Source organism: Sinohyriopsis cumingii, chromosome 3 (assembly GCF_028554795.1).
Source record: "Sinohyriopsis cumingii isolate HCF-2022 chromosome 3, ASM2855479v2, whole genome shotgun sequence".
Taxonomy (NCBI): domain Eukaryota; kingdom Metazoa; phylum Mollusca; class Bivalvia; order Unionida; family Unionidae; genus Sinohyriopsis; species Sinohyriopsis cumingii.
Genome location: NC_142963.1, coordinates 60,664,856 through 60,680,618, shown reverse-complemented (window position 1 = coordinate 60,680,618; position 15,763 = coordinate 60,664,856). Strand labels below are relative to the sequence as shown.

Below are 15,763 nucleotides of genomic sequence, written 5' to 3'. Positions count from 1 at the left end.
GAATCAATTGATCTGGGCATTCTTGACAATGACAGCATTAAATATACAGTCAGTAATTGGATTACAGGTAGACATAAGCATATGTAGAAAAAATAATTCATTTCTTTTTATACAAAGGTATGCAGGGCTTCAAATTAGGATTTTTTTCTACTGACCCACAGGATTGCCATAATCAAGTTTGTTTTTGTCCTGCCTAAATTTCACTGATCCAGCAAAAATTAAATTAAAGTCAGTTCATGTTCTAATTCAACATTTATTATTCTTCATCATGAGCTCATAACAATAGCAACTGTATTTTACAAACAATATTCATTGACTCTAATTTCTGACATTTTGATTGGGGCACCTTGCACAAAATTCTACATCATTTTTTTTACTTTACCTTTAGTTGGCACCATATAGCCATTATTGTGCTGAGGTACTGTCAAATGCTGCTACAATTATATCTACATACTTTCCAGTTGTCATTGCACATTGAATGCTCATCAGTTATGATATAAATAATTAAACACTCTATTTAGTATAATTTTTTATTGCGTGTCAGTTTGTCCATTGTGACCGTTTCTTATTGGCCAATGCTAAACTGATACCCTATATTTCTTTTATCTTTCATATTTAAGTCATAGTTTGGGCTCCGAACACCAGGCTAGTTCCGTGTGTATGGAGTCTTTTAATGAGAATCATCCTAATTTCCCTGACTGCTGAAACAAAACCTGTCCATTTCTCCTAGTGGATCTTTTTGTCTCATCAATTACAGGATGTTGATAGGGATTCAAATAATACAATAAACATGTCAATTAACCATGAAAGGAAATGGCATCTTCTGTTTTATTTTATACATCTGACATAAGACCACTTATTAACTGCTATGATAATGGCCAGCAGAAATTTTCACTGCTTATTGATGGCTGGGCTTAGTGATCTGTCTGCAAATCATTGACCTTGGGTTAGCAGATTAGCATTCATATTTAGTTCTTCATATAATGTTTAAGGTCATTTTGTCCAGACTTAAAACAGCCCATTTCTAAGAAACTGTCTTTGTGCCATCTTATGAAGGAAAGTAGAGTAAAGTACTTTTCACTCTGTACATTTTTTAAATGTGTTAATGGAGATTTATAGGAATTTCAAGTGCTATATTTGTTCTTGTAATACATCCTGTGGTTGAGTATACGATCATATGTCTAATTCAGTTGGTACGGGAGAGTTTCAAGATACATAAAGCTTTTGATTTAAAAAATGCACATTTTTAAGTTAAACTATTATTTATTCTGTTAAGTAAAGGTCATAAATGAAACTTCAAAGAATCAATTTAATCCAAGAAAAAAAACTAAAAGTCAATGAATTTTTTTTTAGAAAGTGGGACCCCTATTTATGACATCATGTATGTGTCAGTTAATGTCTGCTTTATGTTTTATGCAAATAGTGATCTTGTTCCGTTTGATATTAAGTGAAAATGTTTGCACTAATTTTATTTAAAAATGTATTTGTTCTTTTGTGGTGTTTTACTTGATTGGAGAAAATGATAGTAGCCTATAAAAATGAGAGAACAATGTTGTCAAATTGTTCTCCTTTTATGGGTCTTTGTTGGCACTAATGTCAAAGGTCAAGGCATAATCCTTGTTTTAAGTTCAAAAGACAGTTGATTTAGGATCCTTTACATGTATGGTATCAAACATAGATGATCATCAAATAAATCTAATTCAGTGATCACCCCAGAAATTTTTGAAAGCTTTGACAGGGCGCATTAATCTGGACTGAAAACTTTGACAGGGGGCATTACTCTGGACCCAAAACCTTGATGGAGGGCATTACTCTGTACCCAAAACTGTGACAAGGGGGCATTACTCTGGACCCACAACTTTGACAGGGGGTATTAATCTGGACCCATAGCTTTGATAAGGGGAATTACTCTGGACACATAACTTTGACAGAACATTATAGCAAAACACTTTGAAAGGGAGCAGTGATCTGGATCCCATATTCTGAAAAGATCTTTTTAGCACAGACCTCAAACTCAGGCACAGAGTATTAAAGCTTTAACATTCTGTGATGTTGATTAGAAGCAAAGAACTTACACCGTCTTCTTTACTTTATTCCTCACAATTACTAAATTTTGATTCAGTAGATATAATCAAATTATTACATGTGATTTTAGGGTTTTGAGGTTGAGCTTGAGGTTTTTGCTGAAATGGTCTAGATAATATTGGCCCTAACCTTCTAAGCTTAGGAAGAAATGTTATAAAACCACTGCATTGTTATAAACTACTTTATTTTAGTGGTGGATACATTTTAGAGATTTAATGGTCTCAGATTGAGGTTGCAAAAGAAATCCCATACAAATTTATTATCCACATATATAAATGTAGCTAAACAAATTTCCCTTTATGAAACTTCACAGTGCAAGTACAATGAAACATTCCTAGATTTTGGTAAATGAGAATACATGTGCTTCAATATTTTCCATTGACTGTTTGCTAACATTGACCATAGAAAGTAGGAAACTAAATATTTCTGTCTTCCCATGGGCACCAATCTTTAGTACTGGTGCATCAATTTAATACGAAATAAAGTGACTTCATGATAATAAAGTAGGATTAATTAAACCACATTGTTAGTAATATGAGTAAAGAGTTCAAAGGACACCTATCAACAGCTTTGGACAATAGGAAGAACTAGTCATGCCCTGCACCATGACTGGCAGTTTTGAACATGCATTAGACACTGGTGCCTAATCCATATGTTGTGACCCAAAATTGGGTCGCCATGCTGTATTGAGCTGGTTTCCAAGATCAACCTTGACAAGTTTCCTACCCAGTTGGTGTTTATTTTAGCATTTGATAGGTGGTGACACTAACTTCAAAAATCAAATCTGTCTTGCCACCCATAAAGGTACAGTAGATAATAGAAAAGGCATGGACTATCTTTGTTTCTAAGCGCAGTTAGGTGCTCTGTTTCATTTAACCACATTTTACTGCTGCTAGCTCTACTGGTCCTGCACCTGTTGTCCAGATGTCCAACATCTGTTAACACTTGTTTGTTATCATTACTTTTTCGATACTGCTTAGAAAAAAATCATGAAGCTTGGAGCTTAGTTGGTCCAGAATAAAAAAGGTGTCCCTCAGATATCCAGTATTGTTGCCACTGCTACCAGCTTAAAAATATTATTTTATTGTTGCCTTACCCAGAATGGTTGGTCATATTAATGTGGGTTTTAATAAAAGAGTTGCATGGTCTGGTGCCTACCTGATACTGAACATGCTGAAAATCTGGTATTGCTATACAAAAAAATGGATGGCCAAATCGACATGGAGTTTTGATGGAAACATTTCATATGATATGTAAAAGTGAAAAATGAAAATAGTGCTGATCAGACCTCTCACATCACTGCCATGATGGCCACCTTGAAACTTTTGTTACTGCTACTTCTTCTGAATGGACAGTTATCTCAGCATGAGGTTTTCACTTAAAGACTATGCTATATATTATAGATGGTTCTGAATGAAAATAGTGCCACTAAAAAAAGAGACTTAGCATAATAACTAGTACTAAACCATGTACCATGGTTACGGTTTGTGGAGGACTTGCAGAAATACAGGTCAACCATTGTGCTCTTGGTGTAATCATTGCGCTTTTTTTCCAGCAAATTATGTTTTCTGTGAGACTGTCAATTATAAATTATGCTTTTTTGCTACATTAAAAAATAAAATATTGTAATAAAAAGTTGTTTTTGTTATTATATTATGATCTCTTTAATTCCACTCATATAAATTGAGTATATTCTTAAAAAGAGGACTGCTGCATACGAATAGCATAAGATTACTTTCCTTATTGGGGGGGCTGAGTGGTCTAAAGCGTTCACTGTTCCGGATCACGTGGGAAAGCCTGCTAGTAGCTTCTCATGGGTCGGTGGTTCTTCCCTGGGTTTTTCAGGGTTCCTCCTCCACCAGTTATACTGACCGCCATGTATAGCCTATCTTGTGCTGAAAAGTGGCGTTAAAACCTAGAACAAAAACAAGAACTTTCCTTATTTGCTATTTATAGTAACTGTATATGACACCATATATAAGAAAACTGACTGGTTTCTTCAAAAGTGCACTTTGCCTAACAGATTCATTTTATTGATACGGTAATTACATAGTGAACCAGTCAATATTTTTAAACAAAATGGCACCAGATATTAAGTGAAACACTTTACAGTGTGAGTTGTGGATGTTATATACTGGAAAATTTTAGAGCAGATGTTTTTTTTGAATTTCAAAACATGTCAGATCAGAAAAAGTGACAGACATCACTTTACAACATTAAAAGAAGAATAGGGCCATAATGAAATACAGCACATGACCATGATCATTGCAGAATTCCAGTTCATGATCATTCAGCAAAAGTTACACATGTAGACTAGTTGCAGTCAGTGCTGGCTATAAATAATTTTTCAGCATATTTTGTGTTTGTATTTTGGTTCTGGATTTTATCCTTTGTGACAAGAACTTTGAGGGGCCCCAAGTGGCTGAGTGGTCTAAAGCACTCTCCGTTATGGATCACTGCCATCTCACTTCTGTCTGTGTGAGTTCGAGTCTACAATTCGGCTAATGTGGGTGTGTGAGAAAGCTTGCCAGTAGCTTCTCTTGGGTCGGTGGTTCTTCCCATGGCTTTCCCAGGTTCTTTCTCTACCATTAATACTGGCTGCCATGCATAGTCTATCGTGTGCTGAAAAATGGTGTTAAACCCCACAACAACAACAAGAATTTTGACCAGCTGCAGAACCAGGTTAGCAAAAATGTATCATTAATGATTTTCATATGTGGTGTAATTCTGGTATGTAATATTTAGACTGCACTTTTTATGCCCAAGTTTTTGCCAGAGGCCTATTGATTTGGAGGTCAAAATGTCATTGTGACTCACAGAAAAATAGGTTTTGCATGATAATGTTTGTTCTTTGAGTAAGTTCCTTGGCCAACTTTGAAAGCAAGAAAGAAACAGATTTTGGGGTCTGAAGGTTAATGGTCATTGTCATAGTAAGAAATCAGTGCAGTAAGTTTAGCTCAAGACTGCATACTTTCACCAAAGATCCAGGTCATTGAGACCCATTTTTTAATAATCTGATGACTCAAAAATACCCAACTATTTGTGGTTTTATATCCTATGAGCATAATGCATTTTTGTGATCAAACAAATTTTGTGGACATCAAAAAAAAAATTACCTTGAATAAAGCCAGTGAAATAACTTCGGTATTTTTTTTAAAAAAAATTATTATGGATTTAACCATACCTTGCCTGTGGGTATATCTTGACAGTTTTTGGAATTATTTCAATGGTCTTATATCCATTATGTCAGGTTCAAGATCAAGAACCATAGAAAAGATGTTTGTACTGATCTTGTACAACACAAACATGTAAGAAAATATATTTGTTGCCAAATAGAGACATAACTTAAGGGAGAAAAGTTGTCCCTCTCAGAGTCCCTTTTTTTGATAATATTGAAGCTAGAACAAAGATAGTTACGAAAATAAACTTTACATATTCTTTATTAAAAACTGATGTACTTTTCAAACCAATGTACATTTTTGACTAATTTAATTTATAATAGCTCTGAGGCACCAACCGTTTAATTAAAGGAAAGAACTGGTATTTTCCTTCAAGCCCAAAAAACCCCTGAGCTTTTTTTGGTTGATATTAATGATAAACATTTTTAATCTGATAATACAAGGAAAAAAGGCAGATAAGGTGAGCACATTTTTACTAGTAGACAAGAGAATGGAAGTAGATAAAGATTTATAGCCATAGTAGAGGAAGTAGATAAAGATGTAGAGATCAAAGATGTATAAACCAAATGCAGGACAATCTTTCCTGTATAAAGTCATGTATACATCCTGTTATTTTGTTTTTGGTATCATTTTAAGTATATTACTCTAATTATAATATTTTTCAATTTATTTGTTGCATTCAGTAATGATATTTTATATTGAAACAATATACAAGATTAGTTGCAAAATTGTTATTACATAGTTGTTTTCCCATAAACCTGTACAAGTATAGTTCCTTGGTCAGTTGTATTGACCCTAATCTTTCCACATAGCCCTTCTTGGCATATACTTTTTCTCAGGTGAATAGAACCAAACTGGACAGTTGAACCAGACCAGACAATAGAACCATGACTGGCTTTGGAACTAAAATAATTTAAGGCTGATGGAGAAATACTTGTTAAATAGAGCAGAAATATAAAATACAATACATAGACTCTTACATGTCTCCTTTGTTATTTATGTTAATATACCCACTTTATAATTTTTATATATGTAACACGTGTAATAAAACCTAATTACATAAAAACATTACAAAATAACATCATGTAAAGGAACAGCATAATGACTGAGGCATTCAAGTCATTCAGAGTCATTTTAGAGTCATTCAGTCATTTCAGAGTCATTTCACTACACCAGCCTGTGGTTTGGTAAAATGAAATCTGTATTTTTCATTATGTAACAAACAGAAACTGATATTTATCCTTTTTTTTGAAATTTTTAAAAACACATTGAATAATTTAAATACTCTTTTAAAGTTAAATTAGATCCTCTTTGCATGGTATCATAAATTTGATTTGAAATTGGTGCAAATTGTGTCATTATTCATTTGAATGATATATCTTTTTAATTTGTTGAAATTATACTGAAATTTGATGCTTTGACCAATATGTTTCTGCTCTCTGGTGTCATTGGGGTTTTATCACATAATTTAATATAAAAAAATATATTGTGTGACTTTATCTTTCTGGATAACATAACAGTCATGTCGAGAAAAAAACCCAAAGACTATTGCCTATATAAAATAAACTCAACTTTTTAAAAATAAATAAGACAAAAAAATGACATTTTTATTATTGTAACCTTTCACTTGTACAAATATTATTAACATCAGGGATATGGTTTGGGTCCCAAGTCAAGCTCCTTTTAAGCTATGAATGTTCTAAATTTGGCCAAGTAATTTTTTGTTGACCATTACCTATTTTAAATCCATGTAAACAGAAACAGCCAAAAGTTTAAAATTTCTTCTTCAAAATGATGTCAAAGTTACCTGTTAGTACCCATGTTGAAAAATAGCCCATTGCTGCAGTTTTTCAAGTACGTCTTATACATTTCAATATTCAGCAGTTGTATAGAATTAAAGAAGGAACAGAATGGATTTCTGGTGAACTTTTGCCAATTCTTTTCGTCAGTAAAACATAGATTCCTACAAGGAACCTAAAGGAATTGACTGGTGTGTCAATTTCCATATGTACCTGCTTATAAGTCGAGTCTAACTGCAAACTGCATAGACCAAGATCTATCATCGCATAATGTGCTGGCAGATATGGGTCATTGGAGTTTGATAGGAGTAATCAGTAGAACAAACAATATTGACCCAGATCTTTAGGCACATTATGTTATGGTAGATCAGGATCTTCGTTTTTTTGCAGTTGGACTTGACTTATAAGTGAGTATCGACAGTAATCAATATAATCTAATGGGGATTTATGCTTCTTGATAACAGCATTTCCATTCACATAAAACAGTGTGTGATCCATTCATAAAATCTGTTCTGTACACAACTGAATAAGCATATGCATGCACATTAAAATAAAAATTAATGTGTACAGAATAGAAATTATGTGTATCATTATACTAAAATTTTCTCTCATGCAGTTCCAAAAGTTCACTAAAACCATATGCAGATAGGTACCGGTAATCATGATCATAGACATGCTTGTCTTCAAGATGTCTATTGTCCTGCAGATCACTTGGTGACCAGGATCTGCCTTATATGTAAAAACTTAGAACAATGTTGGTTTGTCAAGGTCCAAGTCAACATCCAGTTGTAACCCTTTTCAGGGTGTCCGTTCTGTACAACAATGACTGTTATTGGGTCCTATGTGTACTTAACAGCTCCCAGTATTTGCTTAACAATGTTCGATAAATGGTAAAATTGACTGGATCATCCCTTGCAATACAATTGCATAGGCAGTCATGTGAGAGGTAAATAATAATTTTTAAACATTTCAAGGTGGAGGGACCATGGAGATATCATATCCTAAGAGATAATATGTTTTGCTGGGATTAGGACAGGATTTATGGTTCTTAAAGGAATCCAAGTACTTTGATTTGGTAGACATAATATTATTTGTTGAGTATTCTGTTGCAAATATTAAGAAAACAATTACTCCAAAAATTACATTAGTAAATATCATTGATTTCCAAGTATTGTAGAAGCATGCTTATATCACAATAGACAATATTGCTGTTGTTGTATTTGTCCTGGTCCATTACACCTTTACAACATGACTGTTTTTGTTTCAGCAAAAAAATTTATTGTAGTAACTTGTGTAGTTCTATCATCCATGATAGGTGTTGTTTCACATGATGGAGCTGCACTTACACTTCAGTTGGTTGTTGTTGTTGTTGTGGGGTTTAATGCGGAGAGCACTTTAGAGCACTTGGCCACTTGGGGCCCTCACTTCAGTTGGTAGAGTATCAGATTCCTAATTCAAGGGTCATGGGATTGATACCCAACTAGGCCAGCTTGGGTTGGCATCCTTGATGTGTCCTTGTGAAATGCAATTTGCACCCATTTCTTCAGCATGATATAGTCAAAAATGTGTTAAAAGTGCCATTAAAACCAAAAAACTTTTACGTGGAGCAAAAAATGTATAAAAAAATTAAATGTCAAACGGTCAAAGGTCAATGGCAAAATGATGTGAATCACTGGATTTCTACAATGTCCAGTGTGAATGTATATTTTTATATATGTATATATTTGTATGTTTGTATGTATGCATGCATGAATGTGCAATCCAGCTTCCCTAAACCAGACACTGTCACTGGGTACCAAACAATGTGTCCCATTTTTAAAGACCTAGTATTAGAATGGCCTTAAATGTATGTATGTATGTATGTACATATGTATGTATGTATGTATGTATGTATGTATGTATGTATGTATGTATGTACATATGTACGTTACGTATGTACGTATATATACGTATGTATGTACATGTATGTATGTATGTTTGTATGTTACATATGTATGTACATACATATGTATGTACATGTATGTATGTATATGTGTATGTATGTATATATGTACTTATGTACATATGTACATAAGAATGTATGTATATATGTATGCATGTAAGTAAGTATGTTTGTATGTATGTATGTATGTATGTCTGTATGTATATGTATGTATGTATGTATTTCGTTGAATGGCTTCAGTCCAGGATACATATCTGATCTCACTCATGTGTACACCCCATCTAGAAATGTACACTCCTCTTCCTACGCTCATATTCTCATTGTTCCCACTGTTGAAATGAAGTCATATGGACATTGTTCTTTTGTGTACCAGGGCCCAGCAACATTGAAATGAATTGCCCATTGATCCTAATATGACCAAAGGGATTCTTAGTACATATGACAAAAGGGACTTTAGTGTGGGGGAAAAAGTCAAATGTATAGCAGTACCAATATCAGGTTTCTGACTAGTAACATGTGGGGTGTGTGAATATGGGAATTTCAGAGACAGAGGTGAGGGAAGCAATGATAAATCTGGGTAACTAGGTCAGCGTCATAGAAACTAATGTAAGTTGGGTCTGAGAACATATCAATAGTACATATTGACACTGTTGTCTCATTCAAGAGTGATCTTAAAACTCACCTATTTTGACTACAAAAACTGTCCTAAGGACTTAATAAGCCGCTTATTATTGTCAGCATGTTTTTGTTTTGTAATTTCATGGTATGTCTTTTTGTAATCTTGGCATTGTTTATGTTTTTATGTGCTGTCTAATACCGTAATGCACTTTGAGCTTCTAAATAGTAGGTGCTGTATCAAGTCCAAATTATTATTATTATTAGTATTATGTATGGATGGATGGATGGACTTCCCTACATCAGAAACTGTCATTAGTTTAAAAAAACATGATCTTTTCTTCAAAGGTTACCAAGATACAGAGGTTAAATTAGTTATAGAATGGCCATATTGGACAAAGTTATTTGACCAGTCTTCAAAATTAACAGCCATTCAAAGGATCTGCTTTAGTGAAGTTTCAGTGTGTAATTGTGTGTGTGTAATGTAATTGAAGTTTCAGTGTGTAATTGTTGTGTGTGTAATGTAATTGAATGTGAGTTTGTGTGTATTTGGTATATTCATTTATATTTTAGGGCATCAGTTTTCATGGCTTTGCAAGAAATCTCCCATTTATTGGTATTTATGTTCATGGATTGGTGAAATAGTCCAATTCTTTCTCCATAAAAGAATATTTGTTCATTTAGTCTTGAAAATCGTGGTTTGTAGCGTGTACCAGATCCATGAAAATGGTACGCATGAAATTGATAACCCCACAAAAATTTCTTTATGGTATGTATGTATGTCTGTATGTAGGTACATACATAAGTATGTATATATGTACATATGTGTGTGTCTGTGTGTGTGTGTGTGTGTGTGTGTGTGTGTGTGTGTGTGTGTGTGTGCATGTGTGCATGTGTGTGTGTGTGTGTATATGCATGAATGCATGAGTAATCAGTAGACCAAACAACATTCAACCTGGTCTGCAGATGCAAAATGCTTTGGCAGATCAGACTTCTTGCTATTAGCAGTTTGAGTCGACTTATAAGTGAGAATGTACAGTATTTATATGTTTTATGTGGCAAACACAAGCCTTAAGAATGATAAAATATATATTCTCACTCTGAAAACAGGCAAGGAATGATGTTTTATTCATTTTATTTATCGTTTGAATTGTATGTACATTTACATGAGAGTCAGTAACTGATCCAGATGTTCACCATCAATTATGTGGTAGTTCCTGTCCCCAAGTCTGTTGGTTTGCTCAGACATCTACAGGCTGTTAAAATCTGGTTATTTTGTTCCAACTTCTGCAATCTGTTAAAATCCAATTGTTTACTAGTGGTGAATTTTAAGCCCGTTCATCTACAAGTGGTTGATAGGACATCTCTTTCTTTAACTGCATTAGAAAATGAAACTCACCCTTTTGGACCTGTTATTTTCTACACACATTCATCAAAAGATACACATACACTTTGTACATTAGTGCTTATAATGTGTTAATATATAATGTATGCAACATGTACTTGGTTGTAAGTTGGATCCAGTTGCAAACTGCTTAGACTCGGAGATTATGTGATGACAGATCAGGGCCTGTGCAATTTCTTAGGACTAATCATTGAAACATACACCATAGACCCTGATCTGCTGGCACAGTCTGTTTGCAGCTGGATGAAGCTTATAAGTGAATAAATATGGTACATACAGCAAACACTCATGATTTGTGAATTTTGTTGTGATTTCCGAATTATGAGTTAACCATACTTACGCCCTAGTCACTTCATCCTGTGCAAACAATTTCCACACAAATGTTCATTAAAAAATATGTTAGTTTAGGATTTCCACTTTTGTCAGAATAATGTTTACCATGCAGTTCAAGTATGACATCATATGTTACCTAGGTGTATCCTAGTATATGAACTCTGGGAAAGTTTGAATATAAAATAACACAGTTGCCGCCTCCTTCTCTTATTAATAACAAAAATGAAAAATGATTGTACAATTTTTATAACTGAAATAATGGCTGCTTGAAAGAAAATGATAAAGTCATTGAAAAATATCAGATCTTTGGAAATTCTTTAACAGTCAATGACATTCAGAAATCAGACACACAGACTAGCTCTTGTTGAAATTCAATATCACTTTGATTGCAATAAATGTGTCATGCTCAAAACTTTCACTTGGCAACATACAATTTTTTTGTATTTTGTAAATGGGAGTCTATGATCTTCAGCTGGTACAAATTTGATGAGTTTTTAAATTTTTTCTAAGTTCAGCTGTATTTTTAAAGTCAGGGGTCTTTTCTTTATTTACGCTTATATATTCAGCTAAGAGTACAAGAAAATGCATACCAACCTCCATATTTCTCATTGATTTTGGATTGCTTCGACAGATGACAGTAAACCAACTTTTTTATGAAGGCCATTTCTCCAAACTGTGCAATAATATCGATCAACAGTGTCCAATAATATGAATCAACCATGTCCAATAATATGAATCAACAGTATCTAATAATACGGATTCACAGTGTCCAATAATATGGATCAACACTGTCCAATAATATGGATCAACACTGTCCAATAATATGGATAAGCGGTGTTCAATAATATGAATCAGCATTGTCTAATAATACGGATTCACAGTGTCCAATAATATGGATCAACACTGTCCAATAATATGGATCAGCAATGTTTGATAATATGGATTCACGATGTCCAATAATAGGGATCAACAGAGTGTCCACCAGATATACAATTTTTTTTGTGATTTATGAGAAATGTATCAATTATCCAGACAGATTTGTCTGGACAAAAGCCGTGTCTTCCAGTGGGTCTGGATAATTAGTGTTTTACTGTACTATATATACAAAATTATGTGTTTAGTTTGAATCAGATGGCATTGCTAATGTCGAGGGTTTGGATAAGTAGATTTTTATTGCAGTTAGAGTGTTTGTCATATATAAGATAAATAGGACCAATGGACTTACCTGTATGAGATTCTTTAGAGCTGCCATACCGTTAATGCAATTTGGATCCACTAACATTCTGCTAACCTCATCCTGAAAAGATGGGAAAAAATTGGAAACTCTTTAAATTCTATTCCTTCAAATAGATATTAATTATTTAATTGAGGAAGATTAAGAAAATATCATTTAATGACCTTAAATCAAGTAAATTTAATGTACAGTCCAACCTACTTAAAACAAAATTCATGATGTCGGAGATTGGATAAGTTTCAGGATAAATAGATGTTGTGTTTTGTTCATAGACAGCACTTAGAAAACAAGACAAACATCATTTCTTTAGAAGAATTTATAGTAATTTAATTTTTTTCCAAATCTTAGATTAATTAATCTTGAAAATCAATCCATATATTTGAGAATTACCAACGAGTGTATCTTCCTATAATAATAGTGTGTGAGATGAAATACTTATCATGTATCAGAAAAAATATCTTTTTTGATAAATTGATTTAAAATAAATGTTATTAGATACCCTTTTTGGTGTTTACATCATCATTACAGGTAAACCAGCTCTTCTCAATCAAAAGAATCTGAAAAATGCTGAAATTCTGGAACCATGTTTATTTAAATGCCATTTTTGGTTTAATCAGAAGAGGATGCTTTTCTTGTAAAGAACAAACCATTTCATTTGACTGATGTAGGGGAATTTCACCACAAGATTTATATTATAAATAGTCAGCTATGCCCTGTACGATCTCAGGGATGTAGAGAAGGTGAGCTGTGACTTCACTGCATGTTGTAAAATGCAACTATTGGAAGCAACCTGTTTAACATGGGTTGCATATCGTGATTCTGTGGGAGTTGTGGACTGTTTTAAAACAGTGGACATTGTATTTTAAAGATTTTACCTAGTTTTGAACTAACTTTGGTGTTCGTTTTGGGGATACAAAACCTTATTCAGTAGTGTATAACTATAGATGTGTTGATGTGCTGATTAATCCCATACATACGTATACATACATACATGCAGGAAGGCAGGCAGGCACACACACACACATACATGCATACATGCTATCATAAATCAGTCAGCCATTCAGATTACATTTCTTATAGACATTTGTCAGCTATTTGGATCAAATTTCTTTTATAAAACAGCCTGCTTTTTCAGACACAATTTCTAGTATAAAACAGTCAGCCAGTCATATAAAGCTTCTTTCATAAAACCATTCAGATCAATTTTGATTTTACAGAAGTCAGCAATTTTGATCAAATTTTTCAGATCAAAATTTAAATAGAAAACAGTCATTCTGATCAGATTTTAAATAGAAAAAAATCAACCAATCAGATTTTATTTTAGCCACTTAGATCATATTTTGAGTTGAAAAAATGTCATTCTGATCAGATTTCAAATAGAATGAAAGTCGTTCATATCAGAGTTCAAATAGAGAAAGCCATTCATATTAGATTTCTAATAAAAGAATGCCTTTCAGTTCAGATTTCCAATAGAAAAAGGTTAGATCAGATTTCTAATAGAAAAAGCTATTCATATCAGATTTATAATACAAGAAAAAGGCAGCTTTAGAACAACACTGAAACCCAAGTATAACTAAGTAAATAAATTTCCATTTGAACCTAAATAATTACACATATATATGTATGTAATGTTTTTCCTGATTTCAGCCATTTTTTAAAAAGAAAATTTCAATATAAATACATTTTCTTTCTTACTAGGGTTTATAAATATAAATACATTTTATTTCATTCTTGGGTTTTATTAAAGACTGGTTCCATTGAATTTCTAGTTTCATACTATGCTCACATATTGTGGGCATAGTGTACATTGTGAACACTGCTGGAAAATTGCATGCATTTAATAGATTTTCTTGTAAGACATCCCATAATTAAAAATTTGTATAACAAGCTGATTACTGTATTTCCAAATAATATACAATCAAGTATTTCCACCTTTGGATAATAAACCTCCAGATTCATGAATTAGAAAAGAATTTGATTCCAGCCGATCTTCTAAAATATAGACTAAGTCACTAATACCATGTACACATAAGTTTTAAGTAAAGGAAAAACATGCTGTGACTTACCTCTATAAATCTGAATAATAAATTTGGAAACTCTGGCCTAAATTGACAGCTGTCCGAAGAACTTCGTTTTCCCGGCAACCAGCCATTACTGTAATGGTAGTTCTGTCCTGATGTCAAGGAACCAAAGACCAAGATGGCAGCTAAGCAACTCACAAATACGTTTTTTTTGTAGATCATTCTGAATCTGTGAACACAAATTTAAAAATAAAAGTTTGCGTGGTTCTATTATTTAAGAGAATTGTCTTACATAAATATGTCTTAAGCTGCAATGTAATATCTTAGGAATAGAATTAAATATTTAAGAGTTATGTCATGATTTGGTCAGTCTAAAGCTATGCTTCAGAAAAGAAACAAAAATTATCACATAAAATTATTTCAAAATTTGATTTTGGAAGTATACCATAACGTCTGAGTTTGAAATATAAATGGACTCAGGAAAATGCAGACACAGTCCTTGATTAACACTCAAACTCAAGTTGAAAATAAGCTCCATGAGGTAATTACATCCGACTTCCAAAACTATGTATGTAAACAAGCAAATTGATTTTCAAAGTTTAAATCACCTGTTCAGTGGGTTTCAAGATCACCAACAAATTTCTTTCCAATACTGTTATAGGTCCAGATCCTTTGCTTAGGTCCTAGTTAGACTTGTTTCCATTTCTGTACAATTGTCGACTGCTTATATTGGATTTGATGTGTAACATAACACTGATTTCATCTGACAAGCCAATTACTTTCATATTCAGATGTAAACATAGTCCAGTTTTTTCCATGCATATTTCATCTAAAATATTGGTATATTTATAGAAGGGCTTGTCTGTCCCAAATTAATGACCAGTCCATAATAAATTATATGAATAATAGTCTGCAGAATAACGTGCTGTTCTTTCCAAAGTTCATTCTAACAGTAACCTCAGAAATACATGTATTGATTACAAGAATAGTTGAACCTGCTTCCTATTAGCAATTACCTGCCCTAAACAACTTTTTAGATCTATTCCTCTGATAAACAGACACCTGTCTTCAGAATCCTTTGTCCTTACAGAGATGGCTATTTAAGACAGATTTGATTTGTAATCATTTCTCGATGTGAAAAATATTATAA

At 33.1% G+C, this 15,763-nt stretch overlaps 2 protein-coding genes across 2 annotated transcripts in view; one reads left to right on the top strand and one right to left on the bottom strand.

Annotated features, from left to right (window-relative positions):
- LOC149802948 (RUN and FYVE domain-containing protein 2-like) overlaps positions 1 to 15,763 on the top strand; it is a 132,657-nt gene that overhangs the window by 70,904 nt on the left and 45,990 nt on the right. The gene's annotated exons all lie outside the window — the stretch shown is intronic.
- LOC149802949 (prepro-gonadotropin-releasing hormone-like protein) lies at positions 10,824 to 14,835 on the bottom strand. Its single transcript, XM_089951494.1, has 3 exons — positions 14,659 to 14,835; positions 12,584 to 12,655; positions 10,824 to 10,996 (listed from the first exon to the last, which is right to left on the bottom strand). The coding sequence occupies exons 1-3, from the start codon at positions 14,833 to 14,835 to the stop codon at positions 10,949 to 10,951; spliced, it is 297 nt and encodes a 98-aa protein (XP_089807620.1). The 3' UTR covers positions 10,824 to 10,948.

Coding starts and splice junctions, on each gene's coding strand:
- LOC149802949 (XM_089951494.1), bottom strand. CDS start 14,835: ATGATCTACAAAAAAAACGTATTTGTGAGTTGCTTAGCTGCCATCTTG. Junction 12,656..14,658: donor TATTATTCAGATTTATAGAG/GTAAGTCACAGC, acceptor CCATCTTTTCAG/GATGAGGTTAGCAGAATGTT. Junction 10,997..12,583: donor CTCTAAAGAATCTCATACAG/GTAAGTCCATTG, acceptor TTTCTAATGCAG/TTAAAGAAAGAGATGTCCTA.